The sequence below is a fragment of the Micropterus salmoides genome, unplaced genomic scaffold (assembly GCF_014851395.1).
Source record: "Micropterus salmoides isolate LMB-PRFRI ecotype aquatic unplaced genomic scaffold, ASM1485139v1 Ms_hic_scaffold_16, whole genome shotgun sequence".
In the NCBI taxonomy this organism is placed as follows: Eukaryota; Metazoa; Chordata; class Actinopteri; order Centrarchiformes; family Centrarchidae; genus Micropterus; species Micropterus salmoides.
The window spans coordinates 21813305-21832117 of record NW_024040707.1 but is presented as its reverse complement, the minus strand read 5'-3'; the positions used below and the strand labels follow the sequence as shown (position 1 = coordinate 21832117).

The 18813-nt window shown below is 40.6% G+C and overlaps 1 protein-coding gene across 4 annotated transcripts; it reads right to left on the bottom strand.

Annotated features, from left to right (window-relative positions):
* Positions 1–7114: 7114 nt before the first annotated feature.
* On the bottom strand, positions 7115–18575 carry prdm2a (PR domain containing 2, with ZNF domain a). Of its 4 annotated transcripts, none has more exons than XM_038722859.1 (5): positions 18462–18575; positions 16901–16971; positions 16364–16449; positions 9383–13661; positions 7115–9113 (listed from the first exon to the last, which is right to left on the bottom strand). In XM_038722859.1, the coding sequence occupies exon 4, from the start codon at positions 13597–13599 to the stop codon at positions 9415–9417; it is 4185 nt and encodes a 1394-aa protein (XP_038578787.1). In that variant the 5' UTR covers positions 13600–13661; positions 16364–16449; positions 16901–16971; positions 18462–18575; the 3' UTR covers positions 7115–9113; positions 9383–9414. The 4 variants fall into 4 exon arrangements, with proteins under 4 accessions (XP_038578787.1, XP_038578788.1, XP_038578785.1 ...); XM_038722860.1 differs by lacking the exon at positions 18462–18575 and adding an exon at positions 18101–18449; XM_038722857.1 differs by lacking the exon at positions 16364–16449.
* Positions 18576–18813: the final 238 nt, after the last annotated feature.

The following is an 18813-nucleotide window of genomic DNA, read 5'->3' as shown; positions in this document are numbered from 1 at the left end:
TGCCTTTGCACAAACCAGGTACAGGAGAGCCCTCCAACTTACCAAAAAAATACAATTCGTCTCGCACTTTGTTACTGGCGTCAGTTCAGTATTAAAACCAATATCAAACTTTCAATAAGGATGATGAAATCAATGACACATACTGTAGATCAAAGGTTTCTCCTCAGACTTCTGGGATGGATGTTTTTGTTTTCGATCATCTCTGATCATGTGTCCTCGTTTCTCATCATTACTTCCTCCGAGAATTCAACACGGCCCTGGGCTATGATCCTGCGTTGAGCTTACAAATGCCGCATCACAGTTTGAAGTTATTGCTGAGCTTGTGAGCTCAGGGAGATCCTGCACCTCAGGGCTGTGGTTTGTCGCCATAGGTACACCCGCACCAATCCTAAATAAAAATGATCTGCCGCTCAAAGCACCTGAAGGCCTGTGCCTTATTCCCAGAGACTGCAGTTGGACTTTTTTTGAATTCTTAATTACTAAAGAGGACATCAAGTGTGTTAAATGCCTTTTTAATAAACATCTTCAATAAACCTTAAGAGATACAGATGACAGCAGATTCTGTTTTTTCAATTACAAAGCATGCTCCTCAATCTGATGTTAAATTTTGTCAAAACATTTTGCTGGAACTTTGAATTTGTCTGAGAGAACAAAGTATCCCCCACATCCAAACCACTTGTGTTGATTTGTCACAAAAGCACCAAAAGCTTCTCAAGAGTGAAAATATATGCTTCACTAGAACAAAGTGAGAACAAACCCACTCACGGCAGGCTGAACCAGCTCGCTACACCTGCTGCTGCTGAGTCGTCTGCATTTTATTACAGTTTGGGCTATAGCCATGACACAAGGGGATGGGGGGAATTACAGTCATATGTCAAACAGCTATATGGCACAGCTAGTGTTTCCAATGCATTCTGATAACTGAAGAATGGTGAAAAAATGTCTTTCCCCTAGTTGCCTGTAGCAAATTAAAGATTCTGCCAAAAAACCCAGTTAAACCCATTGCCCACTGTGCTGCATGTTGAACAAAATTAAATTCAAGCAGAGCACTTTTCAAATATTAATGTTTGATTGGGAGGCCAGTACTTGGACATGGTCTCTACAGACCGTATTAGTTGTTCATTTTTTTAGTTTCACAAAATTGAAATCAACTTCCAAGTTAACTTTAAAAGGGGTGAAGTGGTCTACAGAGTATTTGATCACTCGCACCTTGGAGCAATGTTGGTACAAGTGGGCCCTCATTTTGTTTATTTTCGTGAATGCACACAAGGACACAGGTGACACCCTACACATTCCTTTCAATGGTTTCACCCTGTTCCACTGATCGTGTCACGCCAGGAAAGGCAGCAAGGCACCAACAAAGGCAGGGATGAAGACTACCAAGTGGACATGAATGTACACAATGCAGGTTTCAAAGTGTTCCAAAAAACTGGCTTGTTTTATAATGTTTTATAAGAAGGAAAATGAAACACATTTGTTGCTGCTGGAAGATGACGGTGGAAACGTGAGTCAGAGTTGGAGAGAGGACATTGTTGTGTTGGAGTAACATTAGGAAATAAAGTCTTGCTAGCAGCTCCTGTGTGTACACAACAAACTCCTCTCCCTCGTTTCCTCCATTGTCTTCCTGCAACAACTCACCTCTCATGTCAGACCAAGAATTGTCTGTGAATGAGACTTTTTTTTCTTGTTAGAAACAAAGGGTGTCACTGGAAATCACTTTTCAGGATCCTTTTCATGATGTTGTCAGACACCTCATTTATCTACCAGTTGATACGACTCCATAGTAGGTATTATTAACCATTATTAGCCATTTTAAATGACGGAGCCAGGGGAGGGGGATAAGAAATTGCAGAGATTAAAGTAAAATATTTACGAGAAAACTCACAAATTCACAAAAAAGAACTTCAATGTTGTCTTGAGATTATAAAGTCATACATTTGCGAGAAAAAGAAATTCTTTACGATTAAAGTTACAAGAAAAAAACTTGGAAAATACTTTTTCCTGATGCGCTTGTGGTACTAAAGGCTCTGTACTAAATTAAAAGCACTATAAGCATATGTTAGTAACAGCCATCACAGCTAAGCTACTTTTGCCAATCAGTATTAAAATACTTCCTTCTGTTCAAAGACCAAAATCATAAAAAAGTCAGGAGGAAGAACTGCAGAAATTTATAAATAACTAAGATGTCGAGATGCTTTCAAGGGGCTTTGTTGCAGTCCCTCATAACTGCCTAACTGCCTTGAAGCTCCACCTCTTTTCTTATGTCTAATACAAGACAAGATTCAGTACATTTTCTCCAGATTTTACAACTTTAATCTCGGAAATACTGGGTTTTTTTTCTTAAAATATTACCCCCTTGCCCCACCTCCACAATTTATTTATTTTTTATCTACAATGCCCATAATAGGCTTGTCGTAGTTGTACTATAATGAAACTTGTATCTTCTTTTTTTCTATCAGAGGAATGTTGGAAATTGCAATTTGGAAAAGGGTCCATCCACCAAGATGTTGTTCAGCAATGGACCATGATATACAGGGAAACTAACAGGGGTCTTTGTCTTTTTTTTTTTTTTGCTATAGCTGCCTGTGAAACGGCTGTACAATGTGTACTTAGAGAAAAAAATTGAAAAAATACATTTAGAAATGCACCACATAAGGCTGCAGATGCAAAAGACAAAAATATACTTGCAAATGCGGGAACATCAGTCAAACATGAAAATATTAACTACTGTACTGCATTTGTGCTTGCAGGAAATGAACAAGACTTCATAAAAATAAAGGCATATTGTCTTTATTTGACACTGGGGAGGTGACGGGTCAATCAGAATCATTGTTCTCCTCTAATTGTGTCACCGTCAATGGAGAATCGCACATATGAAAATAATGTCACATGCCCTCTCTGGGTTGACCCTGAGCCTACGGAGGGACTGGAACCAGGCCTTATACATCCCAATGGTCATCTGTACCCTGGCTGGTGTCCTGAAGTGAGCCAAGTTATAACGTTACTGCAGGCTGAGCTCAGGATCAGAGTAAGGGGTCAGCAAATAGGATTGGCAGGGGTACCCTCTGTCACCAAGCAGGTGACCATTGAACGCACTTATGATAATACAAGGATACTGTTTTCAGTTGCAATAGGAGGAAACAAAATACAGATTAAAATAGCTGTCTAGGCAAATCTCACAAAAAATGTACAGTCATGTACAGTCAATGTAATGTCATGCACAGACCCAGACCACTTTGCTTCTGTGTTCCTGATGATGTGGGCTGCATCACATATGATCTTCAAAGTGCAGAACAGTAATTTTCTACTATTTAGGCCTACCTGCACATAATGATGTGGAACGACTTCCTGTTGACATAATCTGCTTCACTCTCAGTTGAGGGATATTTCTGCAGAGTATGTGTGCTTCAGGATCAACTGGCTCTTCAAGAAAAGGACACACTATGTCTGACACTTCCATCAGTCTGCAGGCTTCAGCTCAAGAGGAAGAGAAACTTTGGGTTAGTTAAAGAAAACCTGCCAGCACGCAGGTTAGCTTCACCAAGTAAGTTGCCACATGCAAACGTCTTTAGCTGATGGTTTACCATGTACAATGTGCGCTTCCGTGGGTGCTGCCATTGTTGTGTCATGTCAGACAACTGCTTCTTCATGAAGTCGCGGTAAATGGATTTGTGCCCCGAGTTTATAAGCAGGAACTCCGACTTTGAGTAGCATTCCATTGTACTTTTTCTTAGTCAACTGTCTTGCTTGTCTTTGCTTATTATAATAACGTACAACATCTACAAATTGTCTAAACGGGTGCCGAGCGTAGTCAATAGTACGAACCACAGCCAGTAGAATAATGTGGGGGCCTCAGGAGGCAAGACTGCTGCTGGAAAGTTGTAGAACTTTCACAGTGTGCACCACCACATTGCTGTGACGACAACAACGAGCCATTCTATTGCACTTTTCCGTGTCGGAGGTCGTTTTTTTCCTTGTTCCGAGTACACTGTTTTGCAGAAATAACTGGTTATGGTCTCTGTACAGGCTCAATGGCACCAAATCATGACAAGACTTTTGGAAGCTGCCCAAAGTGAGCCGAATTACTGTTCGCCATGAAATTGTTCAACACGTAACCACAAATTGTTGCTTTCACATTTTTAGCACTGGCCAGAATCTCTATTGCTTTCACTGTTGTTTGGTTGGTCCACAAAAATCTATCCACCCTTTGTTGGCCACAGTTTTTGCCCTCAGAGGCTGAAATTTGGCATGGAGGTCAAATGTGTGTGCGTGAGTGTGCTCATGCTGTTATCTGAAATAGGGCACAGGCAGGGTCGGACACATCTCTAAACCATGGCACTGGCATCAGTAATGTTATTTTTTGATAATAAATGTGTTCACTTAAAAAATGTTGGCATCAACCTTAAGATTGCTTTTCTTTTTCCCTCTGACCTTCCCGCTCCACTTCTCTTCGTCTTTTATCCATTTCATTTGTATTTTCGATTTGAACTTGCTCTTTCTGTCTTGATTTCATTTGATTATTTCCCGCCTGACCTCTGACATTAAATGGATGGACGGGTCCACTTGAAGGGGTGGGGGGAGGTGACGATGGTCAGTCCCACTTCCTGCACATGCCTTTAAGTGCAGGTAGCCTACTGACAATTTTGGGACCCTGTAACCCCCAATAAGATGGCCGTGGCTGGCAGGTAAACATTTTTTCCCACATTGCTGGTGGTGGCTTTGCAGCCCATCATGCCGTGGTAATGGGAGTGGCCTATCACTAAAAGGCACACAAAGGTGTAACCACGCTATAGCAACCACGGTCTATCTTTAAGGCTGAAATTTCCCATGGACGTCAAGTGTTTGTGAGGTTGTGTGTGAATGTATGGACACCTGTACCTTTATGTACAAGTTACATTGTGTAATGTGTAAATAATTCAGCTTTAGAAGTGTTAGTAGGCATGTTTTTTTTTACTTTATGCTAAGCTAGGCTAACCACAGCTCTGCACAAAGATGAAACTGATAACAATCCTCTCATCTCACCATGGACTTAAAGTAGCCTACATTTTCAGATACCAGAGTGATAGCGTGCATATTCTGTGCAGTGTGCTTCATTACTCTATAGTCACAGAGCATCTGTTTTTCCTAAAGATGTATTGATAAAACCCAGAAAGTCATTTAACAACACTTAACCCTGTTTTGAAAAGATTTCCAGGATCCTTACAGGATCACCTGCCAGTTCTATCTGCTGTCAAACTGCAAAAAAATGAATCTTGGGGAGTTAGTTTTGCAGTTCTGTCAGCTAATGACTCATTTACTTTTCTACTGTTCCAAATTTAAACATAGTACAGACATATTTTATAGAGATAGAGAGTGTTTTACTTTTTGAATGATGATTGGTTGAATGAGGGGCATGATTAGTCCTTTTAGAAACAAAATGGTTCTATATAAGATTTCACAGCAGATCAGTGGTTACTGCTTTTCCCTTACAGAAGACCCAGACCAGTTCTCATGTGGCAGATTCTTGCCACCTTTTATACTCAAGGAAACTTAGTGCCTCTTTATTTTTACCAACAAACTCTGCTTCCCTACTTTGTTTACCCAGTTCTTTGCCACTCTTTCTCTGCTGCTCTTCCACCCGCAGCTAACAGTGCTAATTATACTTTTTCCCTCAAAACTGTGCTCATTATTGTGCACATTAGTTTTCCTATAAATAGCCTACCAACTGGCTCACTGTTGCCAATATGCCCCCCCTCTTTACCAAGGAACTGTCCTGAGTTGGTTGATTGGAGACTTGAGCTGTCTGAAATGTGCTGAAGCACATCACTTCCTTACATTTTTGGGCACTCGCACTCATTACTTGACTTCATTTCTTCTTAATTAAACCCCAGAGTGCAATAACAAAACAATAATTAGTGTAACATGAGAGACACAAAGTGGATCTGGGTAAGTAAACACAATCACGCTACTGTATATAACTTGAAGCTTGAACTATTAACTAGTGTTATGACCTGGCTCAAAAGGGAGACACACCATGGTAGAAGTAGAACAAAATATGTTTATTTAAACCAAAATTAATCAAATTAAGAGGTATTTCAAACTAACCTAATTAAAGTATGAGAGGTATGTAGTCTATGGTTTCAGTAGTGTCTGTGCAAGATGATGGTTGCCTGAATGTATATGTGTGAAGGTGTTGTAGTATGCAATAACAAGATAAATACCACAAAGCAACAGTTGAAACCCAAAGGAAACCAAGCTAAAGGGGAAACTGGGGAGGCTGGCCTGCAGGGATGTCTGATGTGGCCTTGAAAGCAGCCTCCTGCAGAATGAGAAACAGAGTTGCAAATACTCTACAGGGCAATCAGCCCAGGTGCCCAGAGTTACTGCAATCAGTCTCAGCTGCTCTTCTCCTGCAAGGGATAGAGAGAAAGGCCACACCCACACATAACCCCACAGGGGGTCACAAGTAGGAAAAGGAAAGTTTTTGCTGATACTGTAATTATGGTTCATTGGATATCACTGCTCAACCAACCTATTTTGTTAATTATCTTGTTTGTTTGTTAACCAAGTAACCTTATGTATCCCTTATACAGAGGGAGTACAATACAAAGTAAAAGGTGTAATTCTTCTGACTTCTGGATTGGCTGTTTTGTCAGTTATTTGCAACATCCTTTTACCTTTTAATGTAGATACTCAATATGTAGGATAAAAATGGAGGGTGGTGGCTCTGGATACCTTTGCATGGACACTTTTTGGCATCCAGAGTCCAAATGTTGACTCTGGCGATGGGGAGAAAGCTTTAAAAAATTACAGACCAAAAACACGTGTCACTATAAATGGATTTTTAAAACAGAATGTGGGAGTGCAGAAGAGATGCAGTGGTTTTACAAAATCCCCTCCATTGATTCCACTGTTCCAAAGGTAAGGAAAGTGCGCCACCCTCTGGACATTTTTATCACTTTCTAATAAAAGGTACATACTATAGGCAGCATGCAAGTCGAGCAACATTCTGTTAACAAGGTAAAACATAATCATAACTTAGATTACAGTATAATTTTCCCACATGCAAACATATGATTTCTACATAAATAATTTGATTTGTTTGTTAAAGAAAGTTTGACACAAACTTCACATATAACCTTAAGATTTTCCATTTATTTTGAACACTCGCTTGAAAAACCTTTAGTGCAAATCATAGAGGAACTGTTCAGAGATTGATAACATGATTTTAAATTATTAATAAATATACATTACTCAATTTACACTTCCAAATGCTACAAGCAAGTTTCACAGTTAAATAACAGTCTCCCAAACGGTCCTGTACATCCAACACATTACATGAAGGAAATATAACCAGCGAGGTTTGAAAAGGCAAAAATGTAAAATAAAAGACCCATTATTCTCTTTCTCGGTTACAGGCCACTGTCAAGTTTTAGCTTGCCCAAATTAATATAAATTAATTCAATCGTAATGAAATAACTACCCTGTATAGCACTGGATCTTCAAACTAGTAGCTCATAGCAATTTAAGCCAAACTGATACAATTCATTACAGTCACTCTTTGAGATCAGTGACAACTTGCCACAAACATTTCATGTCACTACAGGGTTTCAGCAAAAAATACCCAGTAATTGATCTTACATTTCCATTTTGTGATTTATACATGTTGGAAATCATTAAACACACTTCACACAATAAACTGTCGACAACTGTTACACAGATAATAAGCAATGATGAAATGCTTGTACGCTACAGATGACAAACCTAACCAGACTGTACTTCTAATATGAAGATTTCTAGTTGCTCAATGGCAAAAAAACAACATTTAAAATAATTTTTCTGAGTACTTGGTGAAATGGGACTAGTGTAAATATCATAGGGTTACAGAAGAAAAGCAGGCAAAGTACTCGAATTGGCTCTGCCAATGCTGTTTAGAATTGAACTCTTATTACTGTAAAAGTGTCAATGATGCTATACAGAATATTACACAGTATTTCTGTTTGGGATTGCAGTGCCAATACATTGAACTGCAGTGTTTCCCAAAACTTAAGAATTTATGTGTGGTGGACTATAAATTGTAAATCGAACATGTGTGATTAGGCTGCTCAGGGAAGCCCTTCTTCAAAATGTGATAGCACATCAATGCAGTGTGAGTAATCTGCACTTTCAATTGCAGTTTCACACAGAGACAAATTATTTATTTGGGTGGGCCGCCAAAATAAATTCCACATGGGGAGGAAAATCAAACTATATTTATTCTTCATCACCTTTATGCCATATTTAGTCATATGATGTACATCTGATGGCACATAGAGCATTATTCTTAAAACTGTCATACAAATACATAGCAACTGGGCCACCCAACCAGATTATGTACCATTGGATTTGCAAAGGCTGTAGCATTAAATCTACCAATGCTGCAATCACACCAATAATAGTAATCAACAGGGTTGATAACAAGAATTTGATAGGTAGCTAGCGGGCAGCCAACGTTACACTGTACTTGTAGAGTGCATTACTTTTGTATGATTCTGTAGACTTACGTTTAGAAGCAATCTTGATGTGTTTTCCATATATTTACGCTGGTTACAGTCAATCCGATCAACATCAGATTCAATGTTTAAGGCCTAATTGCATTAACATGATCCATCTTAAATTGATGTAGCGGTCGTACAAGCTCACAGCATGCAGTAAATTTAAACTAAAAGGCCAACAGATAAGGAAAAGTGCAAATGCATGCTGAAAATGATTGCCACCTGCCATCTTCTATAAATAACCCACCAGGCAGGAAATGAGAGCAGTCTTCCAGCTCAAATCCTCCCACTTCCTTTCCAATTTGTGACATGTAGCAGTCAGATTAACTTCAAAGTGCTAATCCAAGACGTTGACAGAAAGTTTACAAAATGAAGGAGAAATTTACAAAACTCCAAGCTACTACAAAAGCATTCAAATACTCACTTAAACACATCCTCTCACTGCAGTATTCTTAGTTGTCAGTTTTATCTGTCCTCAACTCAGTCATTTATTGTACAGTGTGATGCAATTTATCGAGTCCATGGGGTGTGATTAGCAGTTATCGCCCTTTAATATCACTATGACACCAGTGTGTACAAGGGGTTCCACACAGCAGGGTCCTGAAAAACAAAACGTATATTGAGAAATAATAATGTCTTTATACATAACATTATGTATAAAGACATTATTGGCTGTCTGCCCAAGATTTAAATTGCATGATTATACTATGGGTTATTTTAAGAGGCATGATTATTGTAGAAGCTATAGTGTGTTGTTTAACCTGTATTACTTGTTTATACTCTGGTACCCGTCTTACCTGAACAAATGAGGAAATAAGTGTGTATGTTTGCAATGACATCACAATCTGTAAATAATGTGCTTTTGCTACCTGACAATCCCCGGTGGGCTGTCGAGTAGTCCTCAAGCTGTGGGACTCTGCTCAGAGCTACTGATAATGGCTCCGCTTGCTTCATCTCGGCTGTGGGAAGGAGGCAGCTCAACCTTCTGTGACGCAGTCTGTTGCGGTTTCATTATGGTGATTTTAATGGGGATTCCTTTGACACTATGCTGCACTCTGCCATACTGACGCATGGAGGGGTTGAAAGGGCGAACAATGGGAAGTTCATTCAGAGTGGATGTCTCTTGTTTTGGCTGCATACTCTCTTTTATGATTATTTTACTTCTTTTGTTGGAAAAGACAGTTTGCACTGGCAGGATGGCGGGCCTCTTAGCAGTGCCAGACGTTTGGAGTCGTGTTTTATGCTGGGGTGAGGCTTGTTTCTCTTCAACACCTCTATGTAGGTGTCTGACATTTTCTTTTGTCACAGAGATTCCTCCTTCCTTCCTTTTCTTTACCTCTTTAGGTTTCTTGGGGCAGACAGCCATGTGTTTGGTTCTGCTGCGACGCATTGTGAACTCCCTGCTACAGTGTGGGCAGACAAAAATCTCCTGCTGCTCATCTACCTGTGCAGGTGACATTTTATTTGATGAAGAGACCGACTTGTTCCTCTGTGGCATGACCCTTTGGACCAACTTTTTCTTCCTTTTTTTCAGTACCTTGAACTTTACCTTTACTGGTGATTCTTGGTTAGGTTTGGACCTGTTTGACTGGCTCGGTCTGTTCGAAGCATTTAGTCCATTAGTAGGATTTGTGGTAGACAGAACTCCGTGTTGAGTTTTTGCAAAGTGGCGTAGTGGGATGGGATTCTTTTTGGGTGTGTACCGCCTTTTATCACTGGCGTTTGCACAAGCCAGGATATGCTTATGTAGCTCTGGCATGTTATCAAAGCTTTTTCCACACTTAGTGCAGCGAATAGCTGTGCTAAAGGTTTGTGGGATGTTGTGGGTGGTGAAGTTTGTGGCTGAAGCCACTGAGGCAGCGGGTGATCTGTTATGGTAAGGAAATGGAGGGGGCTTAAAGCTGGGATAATGTTGGTTAATGCCAAGACGAACATCGGGCCCTTTGATTTTGCCTCCATCTGAAGCCATGAGTTTTATTGTAGTAAACAGCTCTTCAGCAGTCACATCTACTTCACAGTCTTCCTTTTTCAACTGCTTGTTGGATTCCTCTGGAGCGTCAGGCACTGAAGGCTCCGTGTTGACTTTTGTTGAGTTGTTGTAGTTCTGACGTCTTAGTTTTCCCTTTTCTTCTTCTGTGTATGTACACTGCTGCCCGGGGTGTAATTCTTCCTGATGCTGTTTCAGATTGCAAAGGTATGCAAATTCCTTTGTGCATGAACTGCAAACGTAAGTCTTGCCGACACCGTGGAGGCTTGATCGATGGTCAAGCAAAGTGGAGGGTTTGCCGAAGAGCAGCACGCAGAACTCACATTTGTAGGGCCATTCATCGGCATGGTCACCTACATGGCGGCCTAGTTCTTTCATGGAATGGAAGAGCTTATCACACACATTGCAGATGAAATTCTTCGTGAAAGTCTGCTGTTGTGCGTCACTTGGTGTGTTGTTTGAAGATTCGTCCTCTTCAGCTTTCTCAGAATAGCTTTTAGATGGGATTTCAGGTATGGAAATGGTGACGTCATCAGCTTCCTCCTCTTTTGTTGTTGGTGGCTCTGCATTAACAACAGGCTCTGGGTTAGGACTTGCCTCACCCACAGTAGGACAATCAGATATCACTGAGGTGGTAGTGGACAGAGTTACTGATTCTGCGATGGAGGACACAAGAATAGTGGGGTCTACAGTTGGAGGGTTGGGTACTGATACAATCTGCTGCTGTTCTATGTGATTAACAACCATCTGTGATGGTGCTGGAGGCTCAGCTGTGTTTTCTTGTAAGGTAATTGCAGCAGGGACTATCCTCCCCGGGGCTTCAAGAGCTATTGTGCACTCAATCAACACGGTGTTGCTGGTGATGTTGTAAGAATTGATGAGGGAATCATTTAAAGTTATATTGGGTGTGAATGGCACTTCAGACACAGAAGTGGACTCAACTAGAGGTGGATTGAGAGCAATTTGATCAGTGAGAAACACGTGGCCGGGAAGATTTAGAGTCGGGTCAAGGGGCTGGGAGAGAGTGACAAGATTTGCAGAATTTGTAGTGGCAAATGCAGCAGTGAAATCACACTCTGAAGAATTTAATGCATTTTCTGTGCAGATTACCAAGGGCTCGGGAGATATATTAGGGGCTAATACCTGGATTGGTTGGCTCGAAGGGTTAGAAATAGGTGGTGGTGGCGCTAAAACTGTGATTAATGAAGGAGCAGTAGAAAGCATGGTGTGTGAGGCTGGGGAAGTAAATGCGATAGTGCAAGGGGAAGCTGTCTGCAAGGCAATAGGGGTAAGGGAGGAGGATGATGGAGTCAGAGAATTTGGGGGTAGGGTAAGTCCATAAACAAGTCCTTCTGCAACAGGCTCCACTGGGGTCATCATATCTGGACCTGTAACTATGGTGAAGTCTGTGACTAAAGGAGCCTCAAGGTTCCCGAGGCTCACATTTGGCTCTGCAATATTCATTAAGGCTTTCTCCATCATGCATGCATTTGATTTTCCTTCTTTCAAAGCTGCCTGTGAAACTAATTTTAATGTCAGTTCAGAGTCACCTGGGGACTTTTTTTGCAAACTCAAATCCAGCACGGCATCAGATAAAGCTATATCTTCATTTCTTTTGACTGTATTGGAGAGATCCAACGGTTGCTGGTTACAAGAATTACCACCAGTCAAGGGGGGCCAGCTCTCTGACAAGATGGGTTTCGCTGCTGGATCCTCTACAGGTTGAGTCGTGTCGTCCTTTTCATTGGCTGTTTGGTGCACAGGTGAAGCGTTAAATTGAGTCTCCATCTGTCCTGTACTGACAGCATCACAATCTGCCATATCTAACATTGGCGATTCCTCATTAGATGTTGGGTTTTGCTGTGGCGAGCTCGGTGGAGATCCGGTCCTTCTTTTAAACCTCCCGGTTCCAGCAGGCAGGACAGAGAGAGAGACTGGTGAACAAGGCTTCTGGCCATCTGTGATGAGGGCAAGTGTAGGTTTGAGGCCGTCTTGCTTCTCCAGGAGCTGCTTCAACTTAGGTGACAGAAACACTGTTCTTTCCTTCTGCACAACGGTAGACTCTGTATTCTGAGGGAGTAGATTCTCTATTAAAGAAGATACAAGTGATGATGAGGCTGAAGACACAACCACCTCAGACTCCAGTTCAGTTTTGATTTGTGGTAAAAGAGGTGGTGTTGCAGTTCTTCTTTTTGCCAATGGTTCCTTACCTGTAACTGACTCTGTATTTAATGCCTGGCTGATCTGGCCGGGGTCTAGAATCAGCGCATCCAGTCTAACTAAAGACCCAGAATGGATTTCAGCTGCTTCACAGCTACTGACTGTACTTGTTGACACTATCTTTCCATCCATGTAAAAGCTGAGATTCTCTGAGATATTGCTAGAGACATCTAGCATGTATTGTTCTGTGTGTTCCCCTTCATTCTCCAGAACAGCTGCAGGTGCTGAACCCTCACCAAGCTCCGTTTCGTGTTGAGATGCGTCACTGAATATTGCCTGAAGATTTTCCTCCTGGGGAAGCTGGGTTGCTTCTGCACTTGTGAGTTGCAGGTGCTTCTCGTGGATCCTGCGCTCATGCCGGTGCTTGTTGGTATGTGTAGTAAATGTCTTTTCACAGTACTTGCAAGCATGATGGCCGTCTAATACTCCCTGTTTGTCTGGCTGAACAGTGTGGTCTCCAGCCGACAAAGTGGAAGTATTAGAGCTAGTGGGGGAAGAAGTTTGAAGCTGCATGACTGAGTCCTCTGAATTCAGAGGGTTCATCTTCTCATGCTGCAAATGCCCCAGATTTGAACCAAAAGACATGTCGCTCTCACTGCTTTTGTGGGTGTGTGCCTCACTGATCCCTAAATCATGGATGTGCATGTGTCGTTCTAAGCCTTGTTTGCTGGTAAAATGTCGTTCACAGTGCTGGCAGGGAAAAGATTTCCAGTCTCTCTCAGTATCCTGATTGGGGTTTTCATGAAGATCTGGGTACAGTGAATTCATCAGGTCTGGTTCCATATTAGTTTCCTCTTGAGAAATGTCCTCATCCTCCCCCTCCTCCATATCCTCATTGTCTCCACGTTCAGAGATGTACAGGTGGGGAGAGTCCTCCATCTTCTCTGGACGTTGTATCCAGTTCTCTGAAGGACGCCTATCACACAGGACTGTTGTCACACCTATCGAATAGATAAAGAAGATATTGTCATTTAGCAAGCTGACACACATTGTGGCTGAAGTGCCATTTAAGGGCAGCATCAAATGAACTTAAACATCCATTATAAACACTTGTGCAGTCTAATCATTCACACTATACTCCAAATCCATACACCAAACATTTATGCTTTCTCAAAGTATGTAAAACAGCATAAATTCTTTCATTAACAGGCACAGCACAAAGTTTATTATTGCCAGTAATAGCAGTAGTAGTCAATACTGTATTTATTTATTAATGCCAGAGAGCAAATTGCCACTACCTAGTGTAACTCTCAACAGACTTAGAATAGGTGTTCATGATATTGCCTACATCATATACAATATTGTGCAAAGGTTGTAGGCAGGTGTGGAAAAATGCTGCAGAGAATGCTTTCAAAAATACACGTTAATATATTATATTTATCAAATAACAAAATACAAAGTGAATGACAAAATAAAAACCTAAATCAAATCAATATTTGGTGTGACCACCCTTTGTCTTCAAAACAGAATAAATTCTTCTAGGTACACTTAGTCTTTGAAGAAAGGCTGGTAGGTTGGAAAATCTTGGGAGAACTAATCCACAGTTCTTCTGTGGATTAAGGCAGCCCCAGTTGCTTCTCTTTCTTCATGTAATCCCAGACAGAACTGATATCGAAATCAGGGCTCTGTGGGGGCCGCACCATCACTTCCAGGACTCCTTGTTCATCTTTACACTGTATGTTTAGTGTCGTTGTCATGCTGCAGAATATATTTAGGGCATCTCTACAGTGGTGTGAAAAAGTGTTTGCCCCCTTCACGATTTCTTTTTTTTTTTTTGCATGTTTGTCACACTGAAATGTTTCAGATTTTCCAACAAATTAAAATATTAGACAATGATAATACAAGTAAACACAAAATGCAGTTTTTAAATGAAGGTTTTTATTATTAAGGGGGGAAAACATGGCCCTATGTGAAAAAGTGATTGCCCCTTGTTAACTGTGGTTTATCACATTTTTGGAAAGCTGAGTTCAATTCCTCTAGCCACACCCAGGCCTGATTACTGGCACACCTGTTCTTAATCAAGAAATCACTTAAATAGGAACTGCCTGACAAAGTGAAGTAAACCAAGAGATCCTTAAAAGCTAGATATCATGCTGTGATCCAAAGAAATTCAGCAACAAATGAGAGAGTAATTGAGATTTATCAGGCAGGAAAAGGTTATTAAGCCATTTCTAAAAGCTTTGTGACTCCAGCGAACCACTGTAAGAGCCATTTTACACAAATGGCGAAAACACAGAACAGTGGTGAATCGTCCCAGGAGTGGCCGGCCGACCAAAATTACCCCAAAAATTACCCTGGCAAAGTTCCAAGACAAAAACCACTGTTGAGCAAAAAAAGAACATAAAGGCTTGTCTCAGTTTTGCCAGAACTCATCTTGATGATCCCGAAGACTTTTGGGAAAATACTCTGGACTGACAAGACAAAAGTTGAACTTTTTGGAAGGTGTGTGTCCCATTACAGCTGGTGTAAAAGTAACAGCATTTCAGAAAAGGAACATCATACCAACAGTAAAATAGTGGTGGTAGTGTGATGGTCTGGGGCTGTTTTGCTGCTTCAGGACCTGGAAGACTTGCTGTGGTAAATGGAACCATGAATTCAGCTGTCTACCAAAAAATCCTGAAGGAGAATATCCGGCCATCTGTTCATGACCTCAAGCTGAAGCGCACTTGGGTTCTGCAGCAGGACAATGATCAAAACACACCAGCAAGTCCAACTCTGAATGGCTTAAGAAAAACAAAATGAAGACTTTGGAGTGGCCTAGTCAAAGTCCTGACCTGAATCCTTTTGAGATGTTGTGGCATTACCTTAAAAAAGCAGTTAAGGCTCAAAAACTCTCCAATGTGGCTGAATTACAATAATTCTGCATAGATTAGTGGCCAAAATTCCTTCACAGCGCTGTAAAATACTCATTGCCAGTTATCGCAAACGCTTGATTGCAGTTGTTTGGATTTTTTTCCCATAATAAAAAAAAAAAACGCATTTTGTGTTTACTTGTTGTTATCTTTGTCTAATATAATTCAATTTGTTTGATCTGAAACATTTCAGTGTGACAAACACTTAAGAAAAAAAAGTAAGGAATCAGGAAGGGGCAAACACTTTTTCACACCACTGTATGTATGTATGCCTCCCGGATGGTTTTGCATGAAGAATAAGTATCTGCTTGCACAGCAGAGAAATGCAGCACCAAACTTGCAAGAAACCTCCACCATGCTTCATTGTTGCTTGCAGACACTCGTTCTCATACTACTCTCCAGCCATTCAGTGAACAAACTGCCTTCAAAGATATACTTCAAATTTTGACACATTTGTCCAGAGCACCTGCTGCCATTTTTCTGCATGTACTGGACATGTGTTTCTATGCATAGTTGAGTTGCTTGGCCTTGTTTCCAGGTCACAGATGTCTTTCATCTGCTGCAACAAGTTTCCTGGGCCGACCACTGCGTCTACGGTCCTCAGTGTTGCCAGTTTTTTGTGCTTCTTCAAAAGAGCTTGGACCGCACATGTGGAACCCCATGTCTGGCTTTAATATTTGTGCCTGGGAGAGACATTGCTGATGCAGAATAACTACCTTCTGTCTTGTTTCTGTGCTCATTCTTCCCGTGGTGTATGACTTCTGAGACTAAACTGTCTTCAGCAACCTCACCTTGTTACATGAGTTTGGCTGTTTGTCGCCCAGTTATCTTCCTCCTGCACAGCTGTTTCTGTTGCAGTTAATGCTTGTGCTTCAACCTACATATTGAATTCATGATCATTAGCACCTGTTTGGTATAATTGTTTAATCAACACCAAGCAATATGCCTACAAAATCCCTGACTTTATGCAAGTGTACCTAGAAAAACTGATACAGTTTGAAGACAATAGGTAGTCACAACATATACATGACTTGATTTAGATTTTTCTTTTGTTCACTTACTTTGCATTTTGCTAAATGATAAATATATAAATTATGTCTGTCTTTAAAGAATACACAGAATACAATTTTGACTCTTTTCCCCTTAAAAAATACTAAAACTGATTAATCGCTTATAAAATTAGTCACCGATTAATTCAATAGATGACAACCAATCGATTAATCGTAGCAACTCTACTCTAGAGTAGGCCATTTCTCATCTATAATATGTTATGATCCACATAAATTCAACCATGAAGACCTTCCAAGAAAAAAAACTGAACATCTTACCATTTTTATGGTCAGTGCAGAGTAGAAGGCATGTTCTGTTGGACAGATGAACACACAGGTTTTTGTTTCCGCTGGAAGAAAAAAAAAACACAGCAAAGCACACATTTATTTATATATATATATATATATAAAAAAATGAAAGTGTTCCATAACGTAGCATGACACTTGCACTCAAACTACTGAATGATAAGAAGCACAAACTGATCAGAGTGAACAGCTGTGGGGTGGGAGTAGTTGAGCAAAATGTTCCTTTATCTCTTCGGCCATTTGGCTGCTGAATAAGCCTTGGGTCCTGTGTTGTCTTATGCTAATGTCCCTAAGCATATCAAGGTTACATTATGAACCAACAAACAACATAAGCTAATGAGCCGACACTTTTTAAACACTGTTAATTCAATGCTGTATATGGGCTTTCCTTTTAAATCATGAGTTGCCTACAGTGCGTCCAGTTCCAAAATACAACTAATCTGTCCCCATGATTACCTCATTTACCATGCTATGGTTTCCTTACACCACCTGGTACAATGATTACAGGCATTCACACTCTGCAACAGCCACATGCACCTCGATTTTTTGATAGCTACATTACAGTTATTATGGGAAACTTTTAAAAACAGGCAGTTTAGTGCATTTTGACATTCATCTACTGCTTGGTAGGACAAAATGGCAGGCTCATCTTGTGTGTGCCACATTTGTCGTGCTCTTCCACCTGCTCCTCACGGCCGCAGGAGCACTTGTGACATCAAAATCTGTTTACTTCTTCAATTATCCTTATTTTTTAAGTTTGCTCGTTACGCATAAATAATTTTTATTAATAATATTTTTTTCATCCTGCATAATTATTCCATTACTAACAGTGTTCCGACTCTTGTAGACAATGTAAACAAAGCCCTTGGTTTATGTTCCTACAAGTTATACTTCAATTAGTATAAGACAATCCTGCAGTAAGTTCCTGTTGCACAAATACAACTTAATCAGTCACGATGTCATATTAGCTGAACACCGTTCAAGGGCCTACATACTGAATTATTTGAGCCGGTTTCCTAAGATTTAACTTCTGTTTCCATCCACCTGCGCTCCAAAAGACGTATTTGACACTTAGCATGTATAAAATAGATTTTTAACATAAGTACTTTTCTATTTAATATTATCATTACAAGTCGGATTAGCTATGGGTGCGTTCACGCGCATCTGCTTCACCTGGTTTGATGACGCTCTCCAGTCCATGCACCATTGCTAGCTGGTCACACATCACGTCGTCATATTACTGTTTTCCTACAGAAGCTCGTACACTGAAAGGTCAACTGGCTTCTCTAAAATAGACCTACCACTCTCCTCCAGATACAAGAAAGCCGCTTGTAAATAAAATCCCTGTCCAGAGACAAGACTTCAGTTACCAAGTGAAAGAAATCAGCTGTTATCGCCATTAAAGCATTAACATTATACAGCTAGCTGCAATGCTAGCTCGCGAGCCCTGGCTACATTTAGGGAAAACAAATGTTCGACACGAGCGTTACACTAACTTTTACACAAATAGGCAAGTTACAGTTTCTATACATACGTCTGTTCGCAGCCAAACAAACTGATGGGTTTGAAATATTCCTCTTGTGCAGCTTGTGGACAGTTTTTTTCTTCCCTAATGTGCAAACAAGCTTCTGGCGTTCTGATTGGTCAGATGATGTGGCCGTCAAATATGGACCAATCGGCAACAGGTTTGTTAAGGTGCTGGAAGGAAAAAAAAAACATCCTCGCAGACGGCAGCTGTCAGCTCAGACTAAAATGAGAACATTAGCACATCTTGATCAGTATTTAGACATTGTTACACTAAAATGTACAGAACTAATACTAACACTAATATAAGATGTAGCAGATATTCATCTAAGATATTACAAATACCCATGCTGTTTTCAGCT